We start from the raw sequence: 23493 nt of genomic DNA, 5'->3' as shown, positions 1-23493 counted from the left end.
AGCCAATAGTCAGTATTTTAGTCATCATCTTTCTTGACCTATCTACAACATCTCTTTTCTTTGAAACACTGCTTTTCCTTGGCATCTAGAATACCGGGTATTCCTAGTTTTCCTCCTACTTCTGTGGCAGTTATGTCTCAGTGTCTTTTGCTGATTCTCTTTTATCGCCTTGACCTCTAAATGTTGTAGTACCTCAGGGCTCAGTCTGTGACTGCTTTTCTTTTTTCTCTAAATTTACTGCTTTGATGATCTCATACAATCTCATGGTTTAATTCATGGCTGGATTAAACAAGATCACTCTGGCCACTAGGACAATATAACAGAGGAGTACAAGGGTGAGGATGCAGAAACCAGTTAGGAGGCTACAGCAATAATGTAGGGAAGAGATAGTGGAGTAGGTGGTGAAAATTGTCAGCTTCTGGATATATTTTCAAGTTGGTGCCATAGGATCTCATGATGGACCAGTGTGAAGTATGAGAATAAGAGAAAATAAAAGGATGTTTTCAAAGATTTTGGTTCTCATGAGGGTCAAAGAATTGTTGGATTGAAATACTAGAGGGAGTGAGCTGGAAAGATAGGAGGGGTGGTGGTAAAATGGGATGCGTGAAATTGGGATTATTTGGGAGGGTGCAGTTCTTCATAATGACAAGGTCTAGATACATGACCGTGGGAATGAATGGCTGAGGCTGGTAGAGGAGATTAGAAGGAGGAAGTAAGAGAATTTAGAGGCCAAGGTTTTCGAACTAGGGAAGTGGGAGTGAAAATAGCCTCCCTTGAGAGACTGTAGGCAAAAGAGGTTTTTGGCAGAGAATCAAAGCAGCAAGGTGAAGGGAATATTCAAAGAGGTACAGGACATAGGGAATTTGCTGATAACTGTGAGTGAGTTCTAGAGGGCACGTGGAAGGGTTGTGGAGCTGTGTAAGAGTGGGAGATGGGATTTAAAGAGGGCATGTCCTGAGCCATATGGGGGTGACCTGAAATTTCTGGGCTTTCTGAGGTGACTGACGTAAATGGGGGAAAAGGACACAATAGGAATAGTCCTGATGGCTTCAAGACTAATAATCGTGGCAAGATTGGTTCTTGAGGGCCCTCTCTTCCCATCTACCAGTGGGTGTGGAGACTTAGAAGGTAGTTTATGGAGGAGCTCCAGATTTCCCCTCTTAGGTGTGAATCCATAAATGATATATAACATTGTTTTGCATTTTAAAAATTCTTATATAAATATATAAATGGCAATATACAGTCACAACTTGTTTTTTTTTCCCTTTGGTTTTCTATTTTTATTTATTTATCCAGGTTTTTTTAAAAATTGTGGTAAAATACACAAACATAAAATTTACTATCTTAACCATTTTTAGTGTACAGTAATGGTATTGTGTACATTAATATTGTTGTGCAACCATCTCACCACCATCTATCTCCAGAAATCTTTTCATCTTGCAAAACTGAAACTCTATACCCATTAAACAATAACTCCCCTATGTGCATTGACCACTTATCATGTGCCAGGTGCCAGGTGCCATGTGGGTCCCTGTCAGGGTTGAGGTGAATCAAACAAACTCCCTGCCCTCAGGGAGCACCAGTTTGGCAAGAGAGACAAAAAGATCTCCTACAAGGCAGGGAACAGCTACAGTGCTTCCTGGAGCTGGAGGACCATTGAGAGCTACTAAAGCACAAGGGGCAAGAGGTTGTGTCCGATTGTGGCATCAGAGAGGCTTCGTGGAAGAGATGGAGGTAGCGAAGGGAGAACTTTCAGGCTGAGCGTAGAGTAAGATTTAAGATACAGAAGTGGGGAGTTACCCAGTCTATCCATTCAAGGAAGGAAGCCTAGTTTAGTGTGGCTTGGCTAGGTCATGTGGGAGAAGGAGTGGAAAGAAGCTGGGAGGTAGACCTAAGTCTTTAATAACATGCTCGAAAAGGAAATTAAGCAGATAATTCCATTTACAGTAGCATTAAGAAATTAAATATATAGGAATAAATTTAACAAAAGAAGTGCAAGGACTTGATCACTGAAACTCACAAAACATTATTGAAAGAATTTAAAGAATACATAACTAAATAGAAAGACAACCTGTGTTCATGAATCAGAAGACTTAATGGCCAGTTATAAGATAAATAAGTGCTGGGGATGTAATGTACATCATGATGACTACAGCTAACAATGTTGTTTTGTATATTTGAAAGTTGCTAAGAAAGTAGATCTTAAAAGTTTTCATCACAAGGAAAAAACTTTTGTAATTATGTGAGGTGATGGATGTTGACTAAACTTATTGTGGTAATCATTTCACAATATATACATTTATCAGATCATTATGTTATACTCCTTAAACTTATACAATGTTATACATCAATTATATCTCAATAAAATTAGGAAAAAAGAAGACAATAGTGTTCAGATGGCAGTACTCCCCAAATTGATCTATAGATTCAACATAATCTTGATCAAAATCCCTGTTGCCTTCTCTTTTGTTTTTTTAAGATTTAATTTTATTAATTTTTGGCTGCGTTGGGTCTTCGTTGCTGCACACAGGACTTCTCTAGTTGCAGCAGGCGGATTCTTATCCACTGCGCCACCAGGAGAGTCCTTGCCTTCTCTTTTTTTGTCCAGAAATAGACAAGTTGATCCTAAAATTTATATGGAAATGCAAGGGACCCAAAATAGCCAAAACAATCTTGAAAAAGAAGCACAAGGGCTTTCCTTGTGGTGCAGTGGTTAAGAATCCGCCTGCCAATGCAGGGGACACGGGTTCGAGCCCTGTTCCGGGAAGATCCCACATGCCACAGAGCATCTAAGCCCGTGCGCCACAACTACTGAGCCTGCACTCTAGAGCCCGTGCGCCACAACTGGTGAGCCCGCGTGCCACAGCTACTGAAGCCCGTGCACCTAGAGCCCATGCTCCGTGACAAGAGAAGCCACTGCAGTGAGAAGCCCGTGCACCGCAACGAGGAGTAGCCGCCACTTGCCGCAACTAGAGAAAGCCCACGTGCAGCAACGAAGACCCAACACAGCCAAAAAAATTAATAAATTTAAAAAAAAAGCACAAGGTTGGAGGACTCACACTTCTTAATTTAAACTTACTACAAAAATAGAGTAATCAAGACAGTGTGGTTCTGGTATATGTCTAGCATAGACAACCAGATCAATGGAATACAACTAAGAGTCCAAAAATAAACCCATATTTTATTTTATTTATTTATTTTTTTTGCGGTACGCGGGCCTCTCACTGTTTTGGCCTCTCCCGTTGCGGAGCACAGGCTCCGGACGCGCAGGCTCAGCGGCCATGGCTCACGGGCCCAGCCACTCCGCGGCATGTGGGATCTTCCTGGACCGGGGCACGAACCCGTGTCCCCTGCATCAGCAGGTGGACTCTCAACCACTGCGCCACCAGGGAAGCTGAAACCCATATATTTTTAAAAGGATGCCAAGACAATTCAGTGGGGAAAGAATAGCCTTTTTTTTTTTTTTTTAAGAATAGCCTTTTTAATAAATGGTGTTGGGACAGCTGGATATCCACAAGCAACAGAATGAATTTGGACCCTTACCTCATACCGTACACAAAAAATAAATCAAAATAGATCAAAGACCCAAATGAAGAGTGAAAACTATAAACTATAAAATTCTTAAAATAACATGTTAAGGAATTTGAGTTTTGTAATATGTACAATGGGAAGAGAGAGGTTTTTGAGGGTTAATAAATGATTCAGAACACCTGCCCTTTGCTTTCTCTGTGCCAGGTCTTAGACCAAGTGCACAGATCAATCTGCCGCAGTCCCTGCCCTCAAGCATCTCAAGTCTAGTGCGGGAGGTGGACAAGTACACGCTGACAATTATGATACACTGTGGTATCATTATAGAGCTGGGTTTCTCAGCCATGGCACTACTAACATTTTGCACAGTCTAACTCTTTTCTGTGGGAGGCTGTCCTGTGCATTGTAGGATATTTAGTGGGATCCTGCTCTCTCCTACTAGATGCCAGTAGCACTCTCCCAATCAAGACAATCAAAAATGTCTGTAAACATTTTAAAATGTCCCCTGAGGAGCAAAATCACCCCCAGTTGAGGACCATTGTTATAAGGTAAGCACAGTGAGGTTTTCTTTTCTCTAGAGGGTGCTGGGATGAGCCAGTGTAGATATCCTGGAGCACTGAGAAGCCAGTACATTTTTCCCGCTATGTCTTGGCTGTCTGTGTTTATTGGGGATTGGGGTCTCTTGAGTCCTCTGCAAGGTGAATTTACCCCTTTCTTCTTTGCCTCCAGGCTGTGGTTGGCGCCATCAGAAAATTACTAGAGGGCATCCCGGACCTGCACCTAGTGTACACCCACCACCCCCTCCTGCTCAGGTTATTCCTGTTGTATCCAGAGCTGATGAGTAGGTTTGGGCACCGTGTCCTGGAACTTTGGTTCTCCTGGGAAGAGAGCATCTGTGAGGAGCTGGATGATGTCGCCTCTGCTGGGCAGCCCACCCTTCCCGCCAGCTTAGCAGCCCTGTTTCATATGCTCAGAAGCAGCCCCAGCACCCTGCTCATTTTGCTGGTAGGTGACCACTTGCTCATTTCTACATTCAGAGATGGTGGGCCCTCTCTCTCTGGGAGCTGGTTTATTGAGGTCAGGAGGCACCCGCAGCTGCTTCTGCCTGCCTCTGGACTTGTCACTGTTTCCATGTGAGTAGGAGGTGCTTTCGGCTGGCAGGTGCCTGGTTTCTGTAAGTCTATACCCTTTCTTAAGTCTGATGGAGGTCTGCTCACTGAGAGATATGTGCCTCTCTAATCCCCAGGGGATATACCTATGAAATGCTGACCTCAGTCACCATTCCCTCTCGCCTCCCTGTCTTCTCTTAAGCATATTCTGTTAACAAGGGTTTGATGTCATAGGGGACCCCTGGGGCACGTAGATGAAGATGTCTGATAGTAGAGGGACTCAGCCTCTTTTCTACCATAACTCTCAGGATAATGTTACATGTGCAACACCCTCCCTTAGGCATACCCAGAATTTTTTTGTCATGAGTTTATTGCATTTTCCATTGCTTTTTTTATGAAGTAAGACATTCCTATAATTTCTGTCAGGTACATCAGTTAGATAAGTAAGCCGCCTGCTGTCTGCAGTATCTAACACACTGACTTTAATTCCATCTTTTTTTCCTCATTATTATAGGGATGACTGCTATAATTTATATATATATATTAAAAAGGAAATTATTTACACATTTGACAATTTGTATTTAGTGACCAATTACTAGTTTTAGGTCCCAAACTGAGCACACTAGCATATGAGACACTCTTTAGAACCCCTGCCTTCAATGCCAGTTACTTGGCTCCCCACCCCTTAGTCCTGGAAGAATGACATAGCCCTTTAGAGAAGAGTGGGTGTTCCTTTGATATTCTTATCATCAACAAACACGATTCCCTGACTTTATTGGAGTGACTGTGGTGGAAATAACACCTGCATATTATATATCTCACATCCTTAGGTACCTACATCTGTCTGTAGTCACATTCTCATGTACACACTCCCCACTCAGACTTAAATCTTCACCTTTTTCCCTGAGATCTGTCGTCTTGTGAAATCACACACGTGTTGGCTTGATAGGGGCCACATTCATGCTTTGGCTCAAATTCTTCCTTGGAGGGGGAAGAAAGGAGAAGAAGGAACGGGTTAAAAATAAACCATTAGTGCATAGGGAAAGAAGAAAAGATGGGATGCCAGGCAGAGTAGCAATGGACAGAGCTAAGATACTGGATTTTCTTTGCCAGGTAATGTATTCAGGGTCAATTCCTCACATATAACAGGTACTTATAAATTTTTGCTGACCTATTGAGTTAGGGATCCGGACAGATCTAAGTCTCTCAAAAAAGAAAAATTCAGATCTTCTGAGAAAGATACTAATCATGGTATCTTATTTTTTTCTTTTTAAACAGATGAAGAAATAGGTTTAGAGAGATTTGTCCAAGGTCACAAGAGCTGAGATTAAAACCCAGATTTTGACTCCCTAATGTTCTTTCCAGTAAACTCAGCTAAATTCAGTGTTTCATCTAATGGGAGAGCTGTTTGTTTGAGCACTAGGGATATAGGGATGAATTTCACCTAGTCCCTGCCCCATGGGCCAGTGAGAGACCCAGACACAACAAACCACTAACAACTGGAAGATGAAGGCTTCTCTGAGCTTCGGTTTCCTCACATGCATAAGGGAGATAACATGGGGATAAATGAAAGAATATTTAGGAACACTTGTGATATGCTATACACGGTAGACTATCATTCACTGATTATTGACTGACTCTGAACCGGATAATGTTAATCTCACAGAGGCTTATTGAATTGCCAAGGTCATATAGCTAATAAAGATCATGACCATGACTGGAGCCTAAATTAATGAGTTTTTCACTAAATTAGATCCTAGAAACATCAGTGGTAAGAAAAAATAGCAAGGAACAGCTTTGTTGTTTGTTCATGTGTATATAATTCCTACCATTTCTCCCCAGCTTCTAGCCGCAGGAGAGGAAAGAGTCTAAAAATATGTGTTGGTACCAATTTCTGTTTTTGATATGTGTAATTAACAGGTGAAAACAAAGCTGTTAATTGCCACTCTTATCAACGCGTTGTCTTTCATGTAGGTTGTTTATGTGTAAAAAACAGCAGCTCTGTTTGTTCCCTGCTTGGCCACATCCCTCTGGTCGGTCCAGTCCCAGAGAGTTCTGGACAGCTCTGGACAGGAGAGACTGTGGAGTGGGCCATGCTCCACCCAGAGCCTTTCCACTGACCCATATGGTGGGGTGCACTCCTTCCCCTGGCATTCAGCATGGCTGCCAAATGCTAAGTAGCCCCCTTCCTTTTGCACTAACATTTACTAACTCCGGTTTCTAAGGGACCAGCTCTGGCAGTCAGGCAGCTGTGTGCCAGTGAAGGAGCAGGAGTGGGAAACTGGTTTGGCCTTGGGCCCTGTGACCTTGGGCAAATCATACCTCATCTGGGCTTTAGCCTCATACTCTGTAAAGTAAAAAAGGTTGGTGGAAATGAACCTCTAGCCCTCTCATTCTGAGATCCTTTCCTTCCAGAGATGTTTTCTGAGTCCCTACAAGGTAACAAAAATGAAGCCAATCTCATCCCTGCCCTTCATTAAATCATAGCGTAGTAGAACTTACAATGCCACTGCTTTCTTGATAGGCAAACTACTTAATCTGTCCCAGTTTGCTCATTTGAAAAATCTGGGTGCACCTACCTGGAAGAGTTATCATGAAGATACAGATAATGTATAAACAAACATACAACTACAGTTTAAACACAGCACAGTACCTGACATTATCAGGCCCTAATTGAGTGATTGCTATTGATAATGTCAACAAAAATTAATCAATAGTCAATCTAAGAAAGAAATGGAAAATTTTATTTGAGCCAACCTGAGGATTATAACCCAGGAGACAGTCTTTCAGAAAGCTCTGAGGGAAATTCCCTGGTGGTCCAGTAGTAAGGACTCTTTGCTTCCACTGCAGGGGGAAAGGGTTCGATCCCTAGTTGGGGAACTAAGGTCCTGCCAGCCACGTGGTGTGGCAAAAAAAAAAGGAAAGCTCTGAGGACTGTTCTGCCTGTAAGAGGTCAAAGCACAGTGATGTAAGTTTTTGAGACAAATGGTTAAATGATGTGTTATTGACAGTTTACACAATCCAGATCTACATGTACAAAGCAAGTAGTGCGTCACAGGTCATCGTGGCTCCTTACAAGATTAGGAAGGAAATTATCCCCTAAGGAGTTGTGCGTTGTGACCCTTGATGAGATTAAGAAAGAATGTTGTCTCCTAAGGAGGTCTGGTTAATGCAGGTGCACAGTATACGCCAAAGGGGAGGGAGGATGCCCAAACAAGTAGAAAAAAAATTTTGTTAATTTTTCTCATCTTGCCATAAAATATGAATTATTTCATCAATATTTTAGTTGTTTCTCTGGCAGCTGCAGAGGTTTTTAAAGAGCCAGGCCCAGACACCCCTGTGCTACCCAGTGATCAGCCCATCTGGATTTGTCTGGCCAGTTGCCCTGTAATCATGTCTCTCTGTGTCAGAAGTTGTCTTCCCTGGAAAGGGAGTCTGTGTGTAACCTTGGTTTCATGACACCCAGCCCTAACTGGCCTGTCCAATGGAATTGGCTTGTTTGAGCTAGAAGGTGCCAGGAGCTATCAGTAGGATAGCCTCTGGTGTGGCTTCTGCTGGCTTTGCCTTTAACATATCCTCATTAAAATAACTCTGAAAGCAAATAAAAAGCAATGTTCTTTCCCACCTTCTGAAACTAAGGCCTTTACACCTTGGGGCAGAAATAGCCAGATGCCATGGCAGAGACAGGGCCTGATCTGGTCCTTGCTTCCCTTCCTGTACCCTGAATCTGTCCTAACCCATCCTCTGCCTGCCCTGTGACATCTCCATCCCCCGCCCCCTTCTCCCTTAAGGCACCCTCAGGTCCCCTGTTCTGAAATAACCTCTTCTTGACCCTGTAATTCCATTTACAAGAGAGAGGCATCCCAGAAAGTAGAAAGAGCTTTGGGCTTGGAGTTAGGAGACCCGTATTCAAATCCTAATTGTGCCACTTACTAGCTTACATGAAGTTTGGCACATCACATAATCTCTCTGAGCCTTCATTGTCTCCTATTTAGGATAGACTTATTTGACAGGATGATGCATGGTAGATGCTGAGTGAGTGCTTCTTTCCCCAGGTTCTGTGACACCATCATTTGGGACCCTTCCCCAGCTCCTCTCTTATTCACTGTCCACCTGTCCCTAACCATAATGCCCTCTGAGCTCTGGCTTCCTTCTCTCCTGCTCAGGACCTCATCTATTCCAGTCCAGTGGACACAGCCCGCAAGGTACTGATCGTCCTGAGGACCTTTTTGAGGAGGAATGAGGATGTCCAAGTGGGTGGTCTCATCCGAGGCCACTTCCTGCTGATCCTACAGCATCTGCTGGTGGAACATGGGTCCTCCCCATCAGAAGGTCAGTCTGCAGCTGCTGGGGGCACGTATTGACCTGAAGGTCAGACAGAAGTGGCATCTCTGCCCTGATGAGGTCTGCTCTAGGAGAGAGAATCAGAGTTTTCCATGCAAAAGAAAAGTCAGAACAGTGGGGCATCAAACTAAACTTTATCTCCTTCCTCTCATTGGAGAGTGGGTGCTCAACATATTTGGTTTGTGTATGTGGTTTGAGTGTGCTTATGTTTAATGTCTGCATGGGTGAGAGTGTTTGATGTATGCATGCATGTCCCCACCCTGCCCAGCATGTGCTCAGAGCTGTTTGTCACAGGAATGGCAGCCTCCAGTTGGGAAGAAAAAAGGGGTAAATACTGGGGAGGTCAGGGAGGCAGCAGCAGCCAGCAGGGGCTGGGAAGGGGGTGGATCTGTGATGTATTGGAAGCTCCTGGTGAGATCCAAAAGGATGGTTTCTAAATCTGGAATGGGACTCCCTGGAGTCAAGGAAGCTTGATATTTGGTACAGTATGAAGACACTGAAAGACTGGGATTGGTCTGATTACTCTCAGAAAGTTGAATTTTTAAATTTCAAAGCAATTAAGAGGAAGTAGGTAGAGAGCTGTGGCTCACTTGGTCCAGTTCTGATTGAGGACGGCGGTTTGGAGGTATGTTTAAGGGTATTTAGAAGAGCTGAGTCTTTCTTTTTCAGGGAAGGACAAGCCACAACTAACTAATAATAGTGTTTAAGAGCCATGAGATTTCTTGGAAACACATAGTGGAATGACTGTGAGCACTGGATTGAAATTTGGGTTCAAGTCCTGGCCCTGGCCCTGCTGCTGTGGGGCCTTGGAGATGTCACTCAGCCTCTCTGGGCCTCAGTTTTCTTAACTGCAAAATAGGAATAACAATCCCTACTTCACATGATTTTTAGGATGATTAAGTGAAATAATGAATTCCTGGTACCCAACCCAGAGCTGGCACTCAGTACGTCAGTTGCCCCTCTTCTAAATGAAGAAGGAAAAAGACAGGAAATAGGGGTAAATCCCAACAAACTATTTACCGCTGGTGGGTCGTGGGTGCCTGTCTGACCTTAGGGTGATCTGATGGTCAATCCCCCTGACCAGCTCTCCTTGTTTCTCACAGCCTCGGGGAACCTGCCTTTGCTGCTGAGCCTCCTCTCCTTAGTGCAGCTGAGAAACGAGTCAGAGCAAGAACTGGACAGCATGGCCATGAAGCTCCTTCACCAAGGTGCTCTGGCTGCTTGGGACAGTGCCTGAGGGCCTGGGGCTGGGCGTGCTGTGGGTGTGTTCTCAGTGGTGCTGGCCTTGTTCCTTTCTTCCACCCTTTCATCTTTTTGGAAGAAGCTAGTGGGTCAGTCTACTCCTGTGGGCTTTTTTTTTTTTTTTTCTTTTTGGAGGAGAGAGAGGTTTATTGCAGGGCCGTGCAAGGAGAACGGGGACTCATGCCCCCAAACCCTGAACTCCCCGAAGGGTTTCAGCAAAGAATTTTTAAAGGCAAGGTGAGGGATGAGGGTTGCAGGGTATGCAATCAGCTCGTGCACAGTTCCCTGATTGGTTGATCTCCTGTGGGCTTCTTGATAAAGGACCTTCCAGAACTTTCTCGCTCATTCTCTGGTAATGTTTGGAAAATCAAAAAAAAAAAAAAAAAATCATTGTGACAAGCTCCAGAATCAGGAATGCCTGGGTTTGTTCTCAGCTTAGTCATTAATTATGCAACCTTGGGCAGTCACCTTGCCTCTATGAGCATTTGGTTCCTCATAGGTAAAATAATAGTGCATACCTGATTTAGGGTTGATACAAAAATAACCGTAGATGTAGAATGCCACACGATGCTTGGCACAGAGTAGGCCTTCATTGGGTACAATCCATGTATCTTCATTTTTCCTGGCACAAACTCAGTTTTCCACTTCACCCCACAGCTGACTCAGGATCTGATGATCCAGTCACAGTTCTCTAGGCCTCTTTTCTACCCATACTTCAAACCTCTCAGGACCTTTTATTGCTCATTAATGCGGTCACTAGTTCATAGGCAGTACCCTCAGGAAAATTTGTTGAAGCAAGGTTGAAATTAATAGGAGAAATGGTGTGTCCTCAGTACCTGTGGACTGTCAGGTGGCCAAAGGTGAGGATGGTTTTTTTCCCTGCCTGGAGCCCAAGGCTTCTCATGAGAAGATCAGTGTCTAGCTCAAAAAGAGCCTCCAGGCCTGACCTGGAGCTGGTCATGGCTGCCTATCTTATCAGGTTAAGGATGATGCTCAGCTGGGAGGGAGGTCTGTGTGTGACAAAAACAGCCATCAAAAGGGCCTCTAGGGAATGGACTTGAGGACACGGGGAGGGGGAGGGTAAGCTGGGACGAAGTGAGAGAGTGGCATGGACATATATACACTACCAAATGTAAAATATATAGCTAGTGGGAAGCAGCCACATAGCACAGGGAGATCAGCTCGGTGCTTTGTGACCACCTAGAGGGGTGGGATAGGGAGGGTGGGAGGAAGATGAAAGAGGGAGGAGATATGGGGATATATGTATATGTATATGTATAGCTGATTCACTTTGTTATAAAGCAGAAACTAACACACCATTGTAAACAATTATACTCCAGTAAAGATGTTTTTTTAAAAAAAAAGTAGTAATCTAAAAAAAAAAAAGGGCCTCTAAGGAATTCCCTGGTTGTCCAATGGTTAGGGCTCTGCACTTCCATTGCAGGGGGCATGGGTTTGATCCCTGGTTGGGGAACTAAGATCCCACAAGCCATATACTGTGGCCAAATAAATAAATAGAAAGGGCCTCTAACAGGGAGAAATAACAGGCTGAAACATACACGTGAAATGAATATACATTTATGTATAACCCTTGAGTACTTTTATTTGAGAGCATTGAGGGTAGAGGACTGTAGTTCACAGGTGAGGGTATGGTTGGGGGGCCTGCTTGTCTGGTTGACCACAAGCCAAGCAAAGTCAAGTGTGCTGTGGCTGCCAAAAAAGTGAATGGTGGGGCAGACAGCAGAAGCAAGAAGAACTACGGTCCTGCAGCCTGTGGATCAAAAACCACATTCACAGAAAGATAGACAAGATGAAAAGGCAGAGGGCTATGTACCAGATGAAGGAACAAGATAAAACCCCAGAAAAACAACTAAATGAAGTGGAGATAGGCAACCTTCCAGAAAAAGAATTCAGAATAACGATAATGAAGATGATCCAGGACCTCAGAAAAATAATGGAGGCAAAGATCGAGAAGATGCAAGAAATGTTTAACAAAGACCTAGAAGAATTAAAGAACAAACAAACAGAGATGAACAATACAATAACTGAAATGAAAACTACACTAGAAGGAATCAATAGCAGAATAACAGGCAGAAGAACGGATAAGTGACCTGGAAGACAGAATGGTGGAATTCACTGCCAGGGAACAGAATAAAGAAAAAAGAATGAAAAGAAATGAAGACAGCCTAAGAGACCTCAGGGACAACATTAAACGCAACAACATTTGCATTATAGGGGTCCCAGACGGAGAAGAGAGAGAGAAAGGACCCAAGAAAATATTTGAAGAATAGTCGAAAACTTCCCTAACATGGGAAAGGAAATAGCCACCCAAGTCTAGGAAGCACAGAGAGTCCCATACAGCATAAACCCAAGGAGAAACACGCTGAGACACATAGTAATGAAATTGGCAAAAATTAAAGACAAAGAAAAATTATTGAAAGCAGCAAGGGAAAAACGACAAATAACATACAAGGGAGCTCCCACAAGGTTAACAGCTGATTTCTCAGCAGAAACTCTACAAGCCAGAAGGGAGTGGCATGATATACTTAATAAAGTGATGAAAGGGAAGAACCTAAAAACAAGATTACTCAACCCAGCAAGGATCTCATTCAGATTTGATGGAGAAACCAAAAGCTTTACAGACAAGCAAAAGCTAAGAGAATTCAGCACCACCAAACCAGCTCTACAACAAATGCTAAAGGAACTTCTCTAACTGGGAAACACAAGAGAAGAAAAGGACCTACAAAAACAAACCCAAAACAATTAAGAAAATGGTCATAGGAACATACATATTGATAATTATCTTAAACGTTAATGGATTAAATGCTCCAACCAAAAGACACAGGCTTGCTGAATGGATACAAAAACAAGACCCATATATATGCTGTCTATAAGAGACCCACTTCAGACCTAGGGACACATACAGACTGAAAGTGAGGGGATGGAAAAAGATATTCCATGCAAATGGAAATCAAAAGAAAGCTGGAGTAGCAATACTCATATCAGATAAAATAGACTTTAAAATAAAGAATGTTGCAAGAGACAAGGAAGGACACTACATAATGATCAAGGGATCAATCCAAGAAGAAGATATAACAATTATAAATATATATGCACCCAACATAGCACCTCAATACATAAGGCAACTGCTAACAGCTGTAAAACAGGAAATCAACAGTAACACAATAATAGTGGGGGACTTTAACACCTCACTTACACCAATGGACAGATCATCCAAAATGAAAATAAATAAGGAAACAGAAGCTTTAAATGACACAATAGACCAGATAGATTTAATTGATATTTATAGGACATTCCATCCCAAAACAGCAGATTACACTTTCTTCTCAAGTGCACATGGAACACTCTCCAGGATAGATCACATCTTGGGTCACAAATCAAGCCTCAGTAAATTTAAGAAAAGTGAAATCATATCAAGCATCTTTTCTGACCACAACACTATGAGATTAGAAATCAATTACAGGGAAAAAACGTAAAAAACACAAACACATGGAAGCTAGACAATATGTTACTAAATAACCAAGAGATCACTGAAGATATCAAGAGGAAATCAAAAAATGCCTAGAGACAAATGACAGTGAAAACACTGCGATCCAAAACATATGGGATGCAGCAAAAGCAGTTCTAAGAGGGAAGTTTATAGCTATACAAGCCTACCTCAAGAAACAAGAAAAATCTCAAATAATCTAACTGGGCTTCCCTGGTGGCGCAGTGGTTGAGAGTCCGCCTGCCGATTTGGGGGACATGGGTTCGTGCCCCCCGTCCAGGGAGATCCTACGTGCTGCGGAGCAGCTGGGCCCGTGAGCCATGGCCGCTGAGCCTGCGCGTCCAGAGCCTGTGCTCCGCAATGGGAGAGGCCACAACAGTGAGAGGCCTGCGTACCGCAAAAAAAAAAAAAAAAAAAAAAAAAAAGGAATGGAGACTTAGGTAGGTTTCATATCTAGGATGGTGGGGGGCAGGGGAGCAAGGAGAGGTAATTCCCAAGACGAAAGGGATGTGCTCTGTAGATGTCTACTCTCCAGTGTAGTAACTGCTCGCTGAGGGCTGGCAGAGCATGAAGAGGCATTTAATCTTGCCATGAGAGATTAAGGCTTCATGAGGGAGGTGAACTTTGAGCTGAACCTTGATTGCTGAATAGGAGGAAAGGAGTTAGCCAGATGGAGGTGATGTGAGAGAGAGAATACGGCAAGTTTAGGGAACTGCACGTTGACGGTTACAGAGCTCCCCTGTGAAGGTGGCGAGTGCCCTGTTGCTGGAAGAATTCAGAGACTGGATCTTCTTTCTGCTGATGGTGGCAGGTTGGCCTATGTGACCTCTGCAGACTCTCCAACCTGGAGTCTGTGCTGGCATGAGCGCTGTCATAGGATGCCTTTTGACCACCTACACTTGTGCAGTCTGTTCTAATGTGCAGCTGTGGGCTGCTTGCCTGATGTTTGTTCAGATGGAGGGTGTGAACATACCTTCGGGTTTGTCACTGTTTCTTTTCACTGGCCGTAATATCAGGGGTGCTCAGTTTGTGCTTGGTCCCCAAGACTGACATCTGAAATTAGCTAGTTGAGGGCCACTAGCTGTAAGAAGTGTGAGTGCTGGTGTGTGCTAAAGCCATGGAGTGCTGAGCACTGGGGCTCCAGGGCACTCTCATCTCTTGCAGTGAGCAAGCTGTGTGGGAAATGCAGTCCCACTGACACGGACATCCTGCAGCCCTCCTTCAACTTCCTGTATTGGAGCCTTCATCAGACCACGCTGGGCAGTCAGAAAAGAGGTGCTGGGGCCCGGGCTGGCATAGTGAAGAGGAAGGGTGCTGGGCAGTGTCTATGGCCCTTGCTGCCCTCAGTTTTTCCATCTAAAAAAAATTAAAAAGGGGGTGTGTGGCTGGATCGGATGGTCCTAAGGTCCTTTCTGGTTCCAGTAACCTGTGGTTCCGAAATGAAACTTAGAGCCTTAAGCTGATCCTTTTGTTCATTCACCATGTGTGTATGAAGCACCCATCGGGTGCTAACTAAACACCGCCTGCCCTGCCCAACCCTCTACAGCTGCTGCAGTGCTCTTGAGCAGCACGGCCCTGATAGAGCTTCTAGAGAAGACGCTGGCCCTCACCTGGGCTGAGGAGGGCTCTCCCAGGACCGAGCTCCTCTGCTCCGCCTGGCTGCTCACTGCCTCCTTCTCTGCCCAGCAGCACGATGGCAATCTGCAGGTTAGTTTCTAACCCCTGTTGCTTTGGGGCATGCGTGGCACTCAAGGAGTGACAAGATCTTGAGTTCTGATCCCAGATCTGTGGCTTATTAGTTGTGTAACCTTGGCAAGGTATTTAACTCTCTGAGCTTCATTTTCCTTGCCTACAAAACAGGGAAAAAACATTCAAGGCTGTTGTCAAGTTGGTTTACATTAATCCATTTAGTACACATGGATCACCTGCATGCCAGGCTGTATTCTAGGCACAGAGGAATAAAAAATGAATACAGTATATACCCCAGACTTGGGGAACTTGTGTTGTAATCTTTAAGCAAAGCCCTAAAAGGTAAGCAAGACTGTACCCGGCTAAAATAGTGGGGTAAGGGTGCTCCAGGCAAAGAGAATGATATGAGCACAGGCCTGAAGCTGCACAAATTTAAGACTTGGTATATATATTTGAAGAGTGGTGAGGTACTGTGTGGCTGGAGTGTAGGGAATGGACTGTCAGACTGGACAAGAAGGCAGAATCCAGCGTGTGACCTTGAAGTTGTGGGTGGCAAGCTGTGAGTGCCATACTGTGTAAGCTGTCATGTGACCGTTTGAGAAGGTGATGCAGGGAACAGGAGGGCCATGGACATATCCACAGAGCACCCCGTTTCCTCGCAGCCCCTCCCTCTTGTATGACCTTGTCATCCTAGTGCCCTGCATGAGCTCCTCTGTGGGCTGCTTCACAGTCAGGTGTTTCCTCCCTAAGGCTGGCTGCCCCTAGTGGACAGAAACCATCTCCTAGCCTTTGAGGTATCCTCACACTGTGCCCAGCTCTGTGCCAATCTAATGCCAGGCACACACTCATTTGTGTAGAAGTGAAGTGAGTTTTCAAGTTTGGCCTCTAGGGTTTCAGTAAGCTGTGGCACATCTACGTTATAGCGTAGATCCTCAGCTAGTTGCCAGTGGGGTTGATTTGGGACAGGAACCTCTCCTACTTTCCTATGTGCGGCTATTGGGCCCACCCCTCCCCCTGCAGTCACCTGCCTGGATGGAAGCCTGCACCTTGTTTTTGGTTCTGCCCTGGCCCTCAGCTCATAACTAGCCAATTACGTAACTACCTCTACTCTTAAGTTCTCCCCTCTGCCCTAGTTCAGGCCTGATCATTCGTCCTCACCACTGATATGGCCTATTCACAGTCTTCTGGCCTCCAGCCTCTCCCTTGCTCCACCGCTCCTATCCCTATGGCCACGGTCTGTACACACTTACCCTCTGCTCACTGTCCTTCAGCAGCCTTTTTGTTCTCCTCATGGCTGCTGAGACCCTTCCTATCAGGCCCCTCTGCAGCCTTACTTTCTGCCATTCTACCCTCCTTTCCTGTCTTCTGACCAAGTGTTTGCTCTTCTCCCAGTCAACTGTGCTCTTTCACATCTCAGTACTTTTTTTGTTTGTTTTTGGTTGATTTTTAATAGCTATTATTTTTAGGACAGTTTTAGATTTACAAAAACATTGAGCAGATAGCACAGAGTTCCCATATAACCTCCACACACAGCTTCCTCTGTTTACATCTTAGATTAGTATGGCATCTCCATACCTTTATACAAGTTGGTTCTTCTGCCTGGAACCTGCCAATTCCACCAGCTAACAAGCATTTTTTTTTTTTTTTTTTTTTTTTTTGGCTGTGTTGGGTCTTTGTTGCTGTGTGCGGGCTTTCTCTAGTTGCAGAGAGCGGGGGCTACTCTTCGTTGCTGTGCACGGGCTTTCTCTAGTTGCAGAGAGCGGGGGCTACTCTTTGTTGTGGTGGCTTCTCTTGTTCTGGAGCATGGGCTCTAGGTGCGCGGGCTTCAGTAGTTGTGGCTCGCGGGCTCTAGAGCGCAGGCTCAGTAGTTGTGGTGCACGGGCTTAGTTGCCCCATGTGGGATATTCCCATACCAGGGCTCGAACTCGTGTCCCCTGCATTGATAGGTGGATTCTTAACCACTGCGCCACAAGGGAAGCCCTAACAAGCATTTTTGAGGAATTGCTTTGTGCCAAGCACTTGTAGATCCAAGTAGAGGAAAAGCTGCCTTCAGGCAGCGTATGTTCTGGGTAAGGAGAGCAGAGCAGACTCACAGCTTTGAACCTGTCACCCAAACTAACCCCTCAGTATGGTCATTGCTTTGACATTAAGGAGCATATTCACGATGCTGGTCCTCAGCTCTTCTTCACGATAGCTCTGGAGAGAGTGAAAGCAGGTGGCACTGTTCCCTTTTCATAGGTGAAGGAAGTAAGGCAGGCTGAGAGAGGTGCAGTGTGGTGACTTGCCCACGGCCATACAGCTGGCAAGTGGCAGAGCCAGGATTTTGATTCCGGGCCATTGGACTCCAGATCTGAGTTAGGTGGTTGGTGGGCTGAAGAGGAGACTGACCCACAGCTAAGGCTGGGGAAGACTCCCTGGTGCAGGAGCTCTCTGAGGATGGGGGACACTTGGGAGAAGCAGGGTTCTCCAGGTCTGGGCTTGATTTTCCTCCTCAAGCTCCTGAATCCAGGATCCGTGAGGCTCACAAGACTCTGTGTGGCCTCCTCTGTCCTTCTGGATGCAGCGGGTATGTGTAGGGGGGGTAAAAGAGGTATTGTAGCAGGTGGTTTTCTGCCCAAGCTCCCAGAATGTGGGGGTTACCCCTTTACCCTCTGCCCTGCCAGGTTCATCAGACACTGTCTGTGGAACTGGACCAAGTATTGAAGGCCCTCAGCTTTCCGAAGAAAAAGGCTGCGCTGCTCTCAGGTGTGGGACCAAGGGCCTCTAGCCGGAGAGGAAAAACCTTTCCCCTAGATTCTGAGATGAGACCACCCCACCCAGACCAGTCCGCGGTCACCCCTTTATTATCCCCGTGGTCTTCCCCATGACAGCGCTGGTGGGGAGGTGGGGAATGAGGCAAGAACTGGGTGTAAGGCGTTTTCTACTTTCAGCTGCCATCTTACGCTTCCTGCGGACAGCCCTGCAACAAAGCTTCTCCTCTGCCCTGGTTGCTCTGCTGCCCTCAGGGACCCAGCCACCGCCAGCCCCTGAGGACACTGTCCTGGCTCCACTGGGAACATCACAAGTGCTGTCCCTGGTCATCGGACTGCAGAACCTCCTGGTTCAGGTAAGGCCTTTGTGGAGTGGGACCCTGGCAGTGGAGCCTGCTTCTCTCAGGATGACAGCAGAAAGGGGTGGCTGCCTGTCAAGATCCTGGTATTCCCACTAAGGCCTAGAGAGAGGTTTGACTGGTTTTAAAGTTTCAGTGACAGAAATGAAACTCAAATTGTCTCATAACTGAGAAGTCCAGGGGTCAAAACTGACTTCAGGCACAGCTGGGATCCCAGAGGCTCAGACAGTGTCATCAGAACTCTGTCTCCATCTCTTGGCTCTGCATTTCTCTCTCAGCTTTATTCTCATGGGATTGGTAGGATGACCAGCAGCAGCTCCTGGCTTATGTCCTTCCAGCAGAAAGAAAGTTTCTCTTTCCTCGTAGTCCCCAGAATTGAGTCTCATTAGCCTGGCTTGGTAATGTGGCAGTCACTATGCCCAAAACATGGGATGCTCTGATTGACCTGCCTTGGGTGAGTGTCCTCTCCTGGAGGCTGGGGCATATGGTCAGCTCTCCCTAACTCACATGGACTAAACATAAGAGAGGAATGGTTCTGCAAGAGAAAACTGTTCTTAGAAGGAGGAGGAATGGATCCTGGACAAGCAAAACAGTAGATGTCCACCTCAGAGGGGTTTGTGTTTTACAGCTTAGAGGATTCTTGGAGATCATAGTTTATCCAGCAGTCACATACTGTGACGGGTGGTGGGGGCATGGAGATCGATCAGATTCCCGCCTTTGAGAAGTTAACAGTTTCAGGGGGCGGTGGATGGTGCCATGTGGATAAGAGGTGCTAACACAGAGTGGGCAGTGCTGGGTTGAAGGGAAGCACTGCACAGTGGGGGCACAGGACGTACATTACAGGCTGGTGTAGGGTGACTGTGAGGCTGGCTGTCAGAGAAGACTTTCTGGGGGAGGTGCTTGAGCTGGGCTGGAAATATCAAGTGACTTGTCCTAGGTCCCCGAGGGTAGGGGGCATCAGAGATGGGATTGATCTTGATGGCAGCACAATTTCGTCCTCTGATATGGACTCATTCCCTGTCATTGGCCCTCTGGCCCATTCCCACCCATGATTCCCTGAGACCTTCTTCTCTTTCAAGGAGCTTATTGTCTGTTATTTTCAAATATGAGCTGGTCACTGTAGGGTGACCAAGGCCCCAGATGTTTATGCTGTTTTAGTTAGACTTGGACTCTCTTTTCCTGCTCCTTAAAGCTTGCCCAAGACCGACGGTCACAGATCCACGTGGTCTGGTCTGATGGCAAGGCATCATGGGCAAGAAGAGGGAGGTGGGGGCAGCCAGCAAACGAGTGAGAGGAGTTGCAGAGACTTCCTGGGGGGGGGGGGGGAGGGGCGGGGCCTTGATATGAGTGGTCTCCGCTGGCCGCCCAGATAATGACAGACATATTTGATATGGCTGTTGATTGTGGGAGATTATGTTCAAGGATTGATCCCCACTGGGCCTGTGCACAGGTTGGGGGAAGTGGGGAAATGTGAGGATGTAGAGAAGGCTCCTGAAGTGGGCGCCGTGCGGATGCCGTGTCTTGTCCTGCCAGCACATCTATTCAAAGGCTCTGTGCTCTTCATGGATCAGACCTCTATCACATATAGCACTTATCTCTCTCTGTTGTGAGTTCCCATTTTCATATCGGTCTTCCCCAGGCTGTGAGCTCCTCAGAGGAAGGGACTGTGTCTGGTTAATCTTTGTGTCTCCTTCCCCTTGTGGGTTCAAATCCAGTTGGGAAATCACGAATCAAATGAGAACCAAAGCATCAGCTTTATTGCCGACAAACACCATAGTAGAATGTAGCTGGGACTTAAGGTCGGAACGGGCTTTTTTTTAGTCTGAGATTTTTCAAACATACAGCAAAGACGAAAGAATTTTACAGTGAACACTCATATACCCACTATGTACATTCTTCCATTAACATTTTACTATGCTTGCTTTATCATATCTTATCCAAAAGGATTTTTTAACCACCCTCCTTCCCTTGGGCCAGACTGGGAGCCCATAGGCAGGTAAATTGTGTTTGCATTTCCAATAATGTCCATGTTGGACACTTAGCCAGCTGGCCAAGATCTTAAGAGTCTGAGTTCCTGGGAGCATGACCTTTAATACCTTAGTCCTGCCCTGATGGCTCAGTAGGTGTTAAGCTAGCATCTCACTTGTTAGATAAATCTCTCGTTGGGTGAGGAGAAGCCAGTTAGAGGTGGGAGGAAGGGCAAATGCTTTCTCTCCAATGTTTCTGAAGGGCTGAAGTTCCTGTTTTTTTTTTTTTTTTTTTTTTTTGCGTTACGCGGGCCTCTCACTGCTGTGGTCTCTCCCGTTGCGGAGCACAGGCTCCGGACGCGCAGGCTCAGCGGCCATGGCTCACGGGCCCAGCCATTCCGCGGCATGTAGGATCTTCCCGGACCGGGGCATGAACCCATGTCCCCTGCATCGGCAGGCGGACTCTCAGCCACTGCACCACCAGGGAAGCCCTGAAGTTCCTGTTTTAATATTCAAAACAGAGAGTGGGAAAATGATTCCCTTATACTCAATACCCAGCATAAAGCCTCCCACAGAATTGGCATTCAGTAATGTTTGTTGAATGAGTGAATGAGGACGCAGAAATGAATATGATGCTGTTTCAGCCATTTAAGCACCCACAGATTGCAGGAAACACAAGAAATTATAATTAATGGCAAAATGACCTATTATTTGAATCAAGGAAGGCTCCACAGGAGAGGTTACTTTTGAACTGGCTAATCTTAGGTACCTGGGAAAAGGGTGGAAGTGCCCACTAGTTAAGAGTTAATTTTAGATTAGAGAAGGAGAAAGGGCACAAGGCCTAGGGTTTGTTTCTAGACCTGCCACCTACCACTCAGGTGTCCTCAGGTCAAGTATTTTCTCTCTGGGCCTCAGTTTTCTCAGCTGTAAAATGAGGTTAGTGAATTAGCTCAACCACTTCAAACTGTAGGTCTTAAAGACCTTACGGATCCTGTGAAGGAGACTTAGGGGTTGTTAAAGAGCGATAGTGTTTCCCCTATTATACGTTTCACTAAGATATTCACCATTTTTTAAAAAAATATAACAGAGTTATTTTAGTATAGGATCTTAGTAGAATTTTAAACAGTGGGAAGAATATTTATCCTATGATTTACCTGTATAGTATAAATACATAAATAAACAAGTCATTGCCTGGGATTAATTTCCAACTGATTTTTTTTTTTTCCTTCAGTATAGTCACCATTTTTTGAGTGTTAACTCTGTGCCAAGCACTGGTTAAACCCTCTGTATGCATTGCTCATCTTACCCTCTTGGCAGCCCAAGTAATCCTTTTATCCCCACTTAGCAAAATCAAGTAACCTTGGCCAGGATCACACAAGATGGTAAGTGACCAAGCAAGGCTTCAAACCCAAGTCTGCCCCATACGTTAACCTCCAGGTTGCTACCTTCCAAAAAATAGCATGAGGAGAGCATAGGATTTTTGTTGGTGTTGTTAGTTTGTCTTTACATTTTAAAAAATCAGTTTTATTGAGATATAACTTACATGCAATAAAATTCACTGATTTTAAAATGTACAACTAGATGAGTTTTGACAAACATATACAGTTTTGTAAACACCACCACAATCCTGGTATAGATTTCCATCACCACAAAAAGTTCCCTTGGACCCCTGTTTAGTCAGTCCCCTCTCCCCATCCCTGACCTTGGCAAACACAGATCTGCTTTCTGGCACTACAGTTTTACCATTTCTAGAATTCCACAAAAATAAAATAAAATTCCACATAAATAAAATAAAAAAAATAAAATAAAATTCCACATAAATAAAGTATGTGGTCTTATATGTCTATCTTCTTTCACTTAGCTTAATGCTTTTGAGATTCATTTATATTGTGTTATCAGTACTTCATTTCTTTTTATTGGTGAGTAGTAGCCCCTTATGTGGCTATTCCACAATTTGTTGATCCACTCACCTACCGACAGATATTTGGGACTTAAAGATTTTTGGCTATCATGAATAAAGACTGGAGTACAAGTCTTTGTGAATATCCATTTTTATTTCTCTTGGATAAATACCTAGGAGTGGGATTGGTGGGTCAAATGACATATTAGTTTTCTATTGCTGTGTAACTACATATCACAAATGTAATGGCTTAACACAACACCCATTTATTATCTGACAGTTCTCTACGTCAGAAGTCTGGGTGGGCTCGACCAGGTTCTCTGCTTAGGGTCTCACAAAGCTGAAATCAAGGTATTGGTCAGGCTGGGTGCTTATTTGGGAGAGCTGGGAAAGAATCCACTTCATCCTCCTGTTGGGGGTGGGTGGGTCTTTCAGCTCTTTAAGGCTACACACATTTTTTCTCACAAAGCCCCTCCATCTTCAAACCAGCAATGCATGTTGAGTCCTTCTCACACTTCTGGACTCTCTGGTTCTTTTTCTGCTACCAGCCAGAGAAAACTCTGCTTTTAAAGCACTGGTGTAATTAGATTTGGCCCACCCAAACAATCTCCCTTTTGCCATGTAATGTAACCTAATCACGGGAATAACATCTGGGAGCAAAGGTCATGGGACCATCTTAAAATTCTGCCTACCACATATGGTAAGTGTATGTTTAACTTTATAAGAAACCATCAGACTGGGACTTCCCTGGTGGCACAGTGGTTGGGAATCCTCCTGTCAATGCAGGGGACACGGGTTTGATCCTTGGTCTGGGAAGAACCACATGCCACGGAGCAACAGAGCCTGTCACCACAGCTGCCGAGCCTGAGCTCTAGAGCCCATGAGCCACAACTACTGAGCCTGCGTGCCACAACTACTGAAGCCTGCGCGCCTAGAGCCCGTGCTCCGTAATAAGAGAAGCCACCACAATGAGAAGCCTGCGCACCACAACGAGGAGTGGCCCCTGCTCGCCGCAACTGGAGAAAGCCCGTGTGCAGCAACGACAACCGAACACAGCCAAATAAATAAATTAATTAAAAAAAAAAAAGCCATCAGAC

General features: G+C 45.2%; 1 protein-coding gene across 4 annotated transcripts in view; it reads left to right on the top strand.

The window, feature by feature from the left end:
* MEI1 (meiotic double-stranded break formation protein 1) overlaps nucleotides 1-23493 on the top strand; it is a 65142-nt gene that overhangs the window by 36994 nt on the left and 4655 nt on the right. For 3 of the 4 annotated variants that reach the window (XM_060307075.1, XM_030855787.2, XM_060307076.1), the window contains 7 exons: nucleotides 4258-4533; nucleotides 8804-8969; nucleotides 10085-10189; nucleotides 14896-15006; nucleotides 15278-15438; nucleotides 18084-18165; nucleotides 18351-18526. In XM_060307075.1, coding sequence (XP_060163058.1) covers nucleotides 4258-4533; nucleotides 8804-8969; nucleotides 10085-10189; nucleotides 14896-15006; nucleotides 15278-15438; nucleotides 18084-18165; nucleotides 18351-18526 — 1077 coding nt within the window. Of the gene's footprint in view, nucleotides 1-4257; nucleotides 4534-8803; nucleotides 8970-10084; nucleotides 10190-14895; nucleotides 15007-15277; nucleotides 15439-18083; nucleotides 18166-18350; nucleotides 18527-23182; nucleotides 23330-23493 lie in introns of those variants that run through there. The other variant, XM_060307077.1, reaches the window with a different exon arrangement.

This window comes from Globicephala melas, chromosome 10 (genome assembly GCF_963455315.2).
Source record: "Globicephala melas chromosome 10, mGloMel1.2, whole genome shotgun sequence".
NCBI classification, from domain to species: Eukaryota; Metazoa; Chordata; class Mammalia; order Artiodactyla; family Delphinidae; genus Globicephala; species Globicephala melas.
The sequence above is the reverse complement of the archived record's forward strand: the minus strand, read 5'-3'. Positions and strand labels throughout refer to the sequence as shown.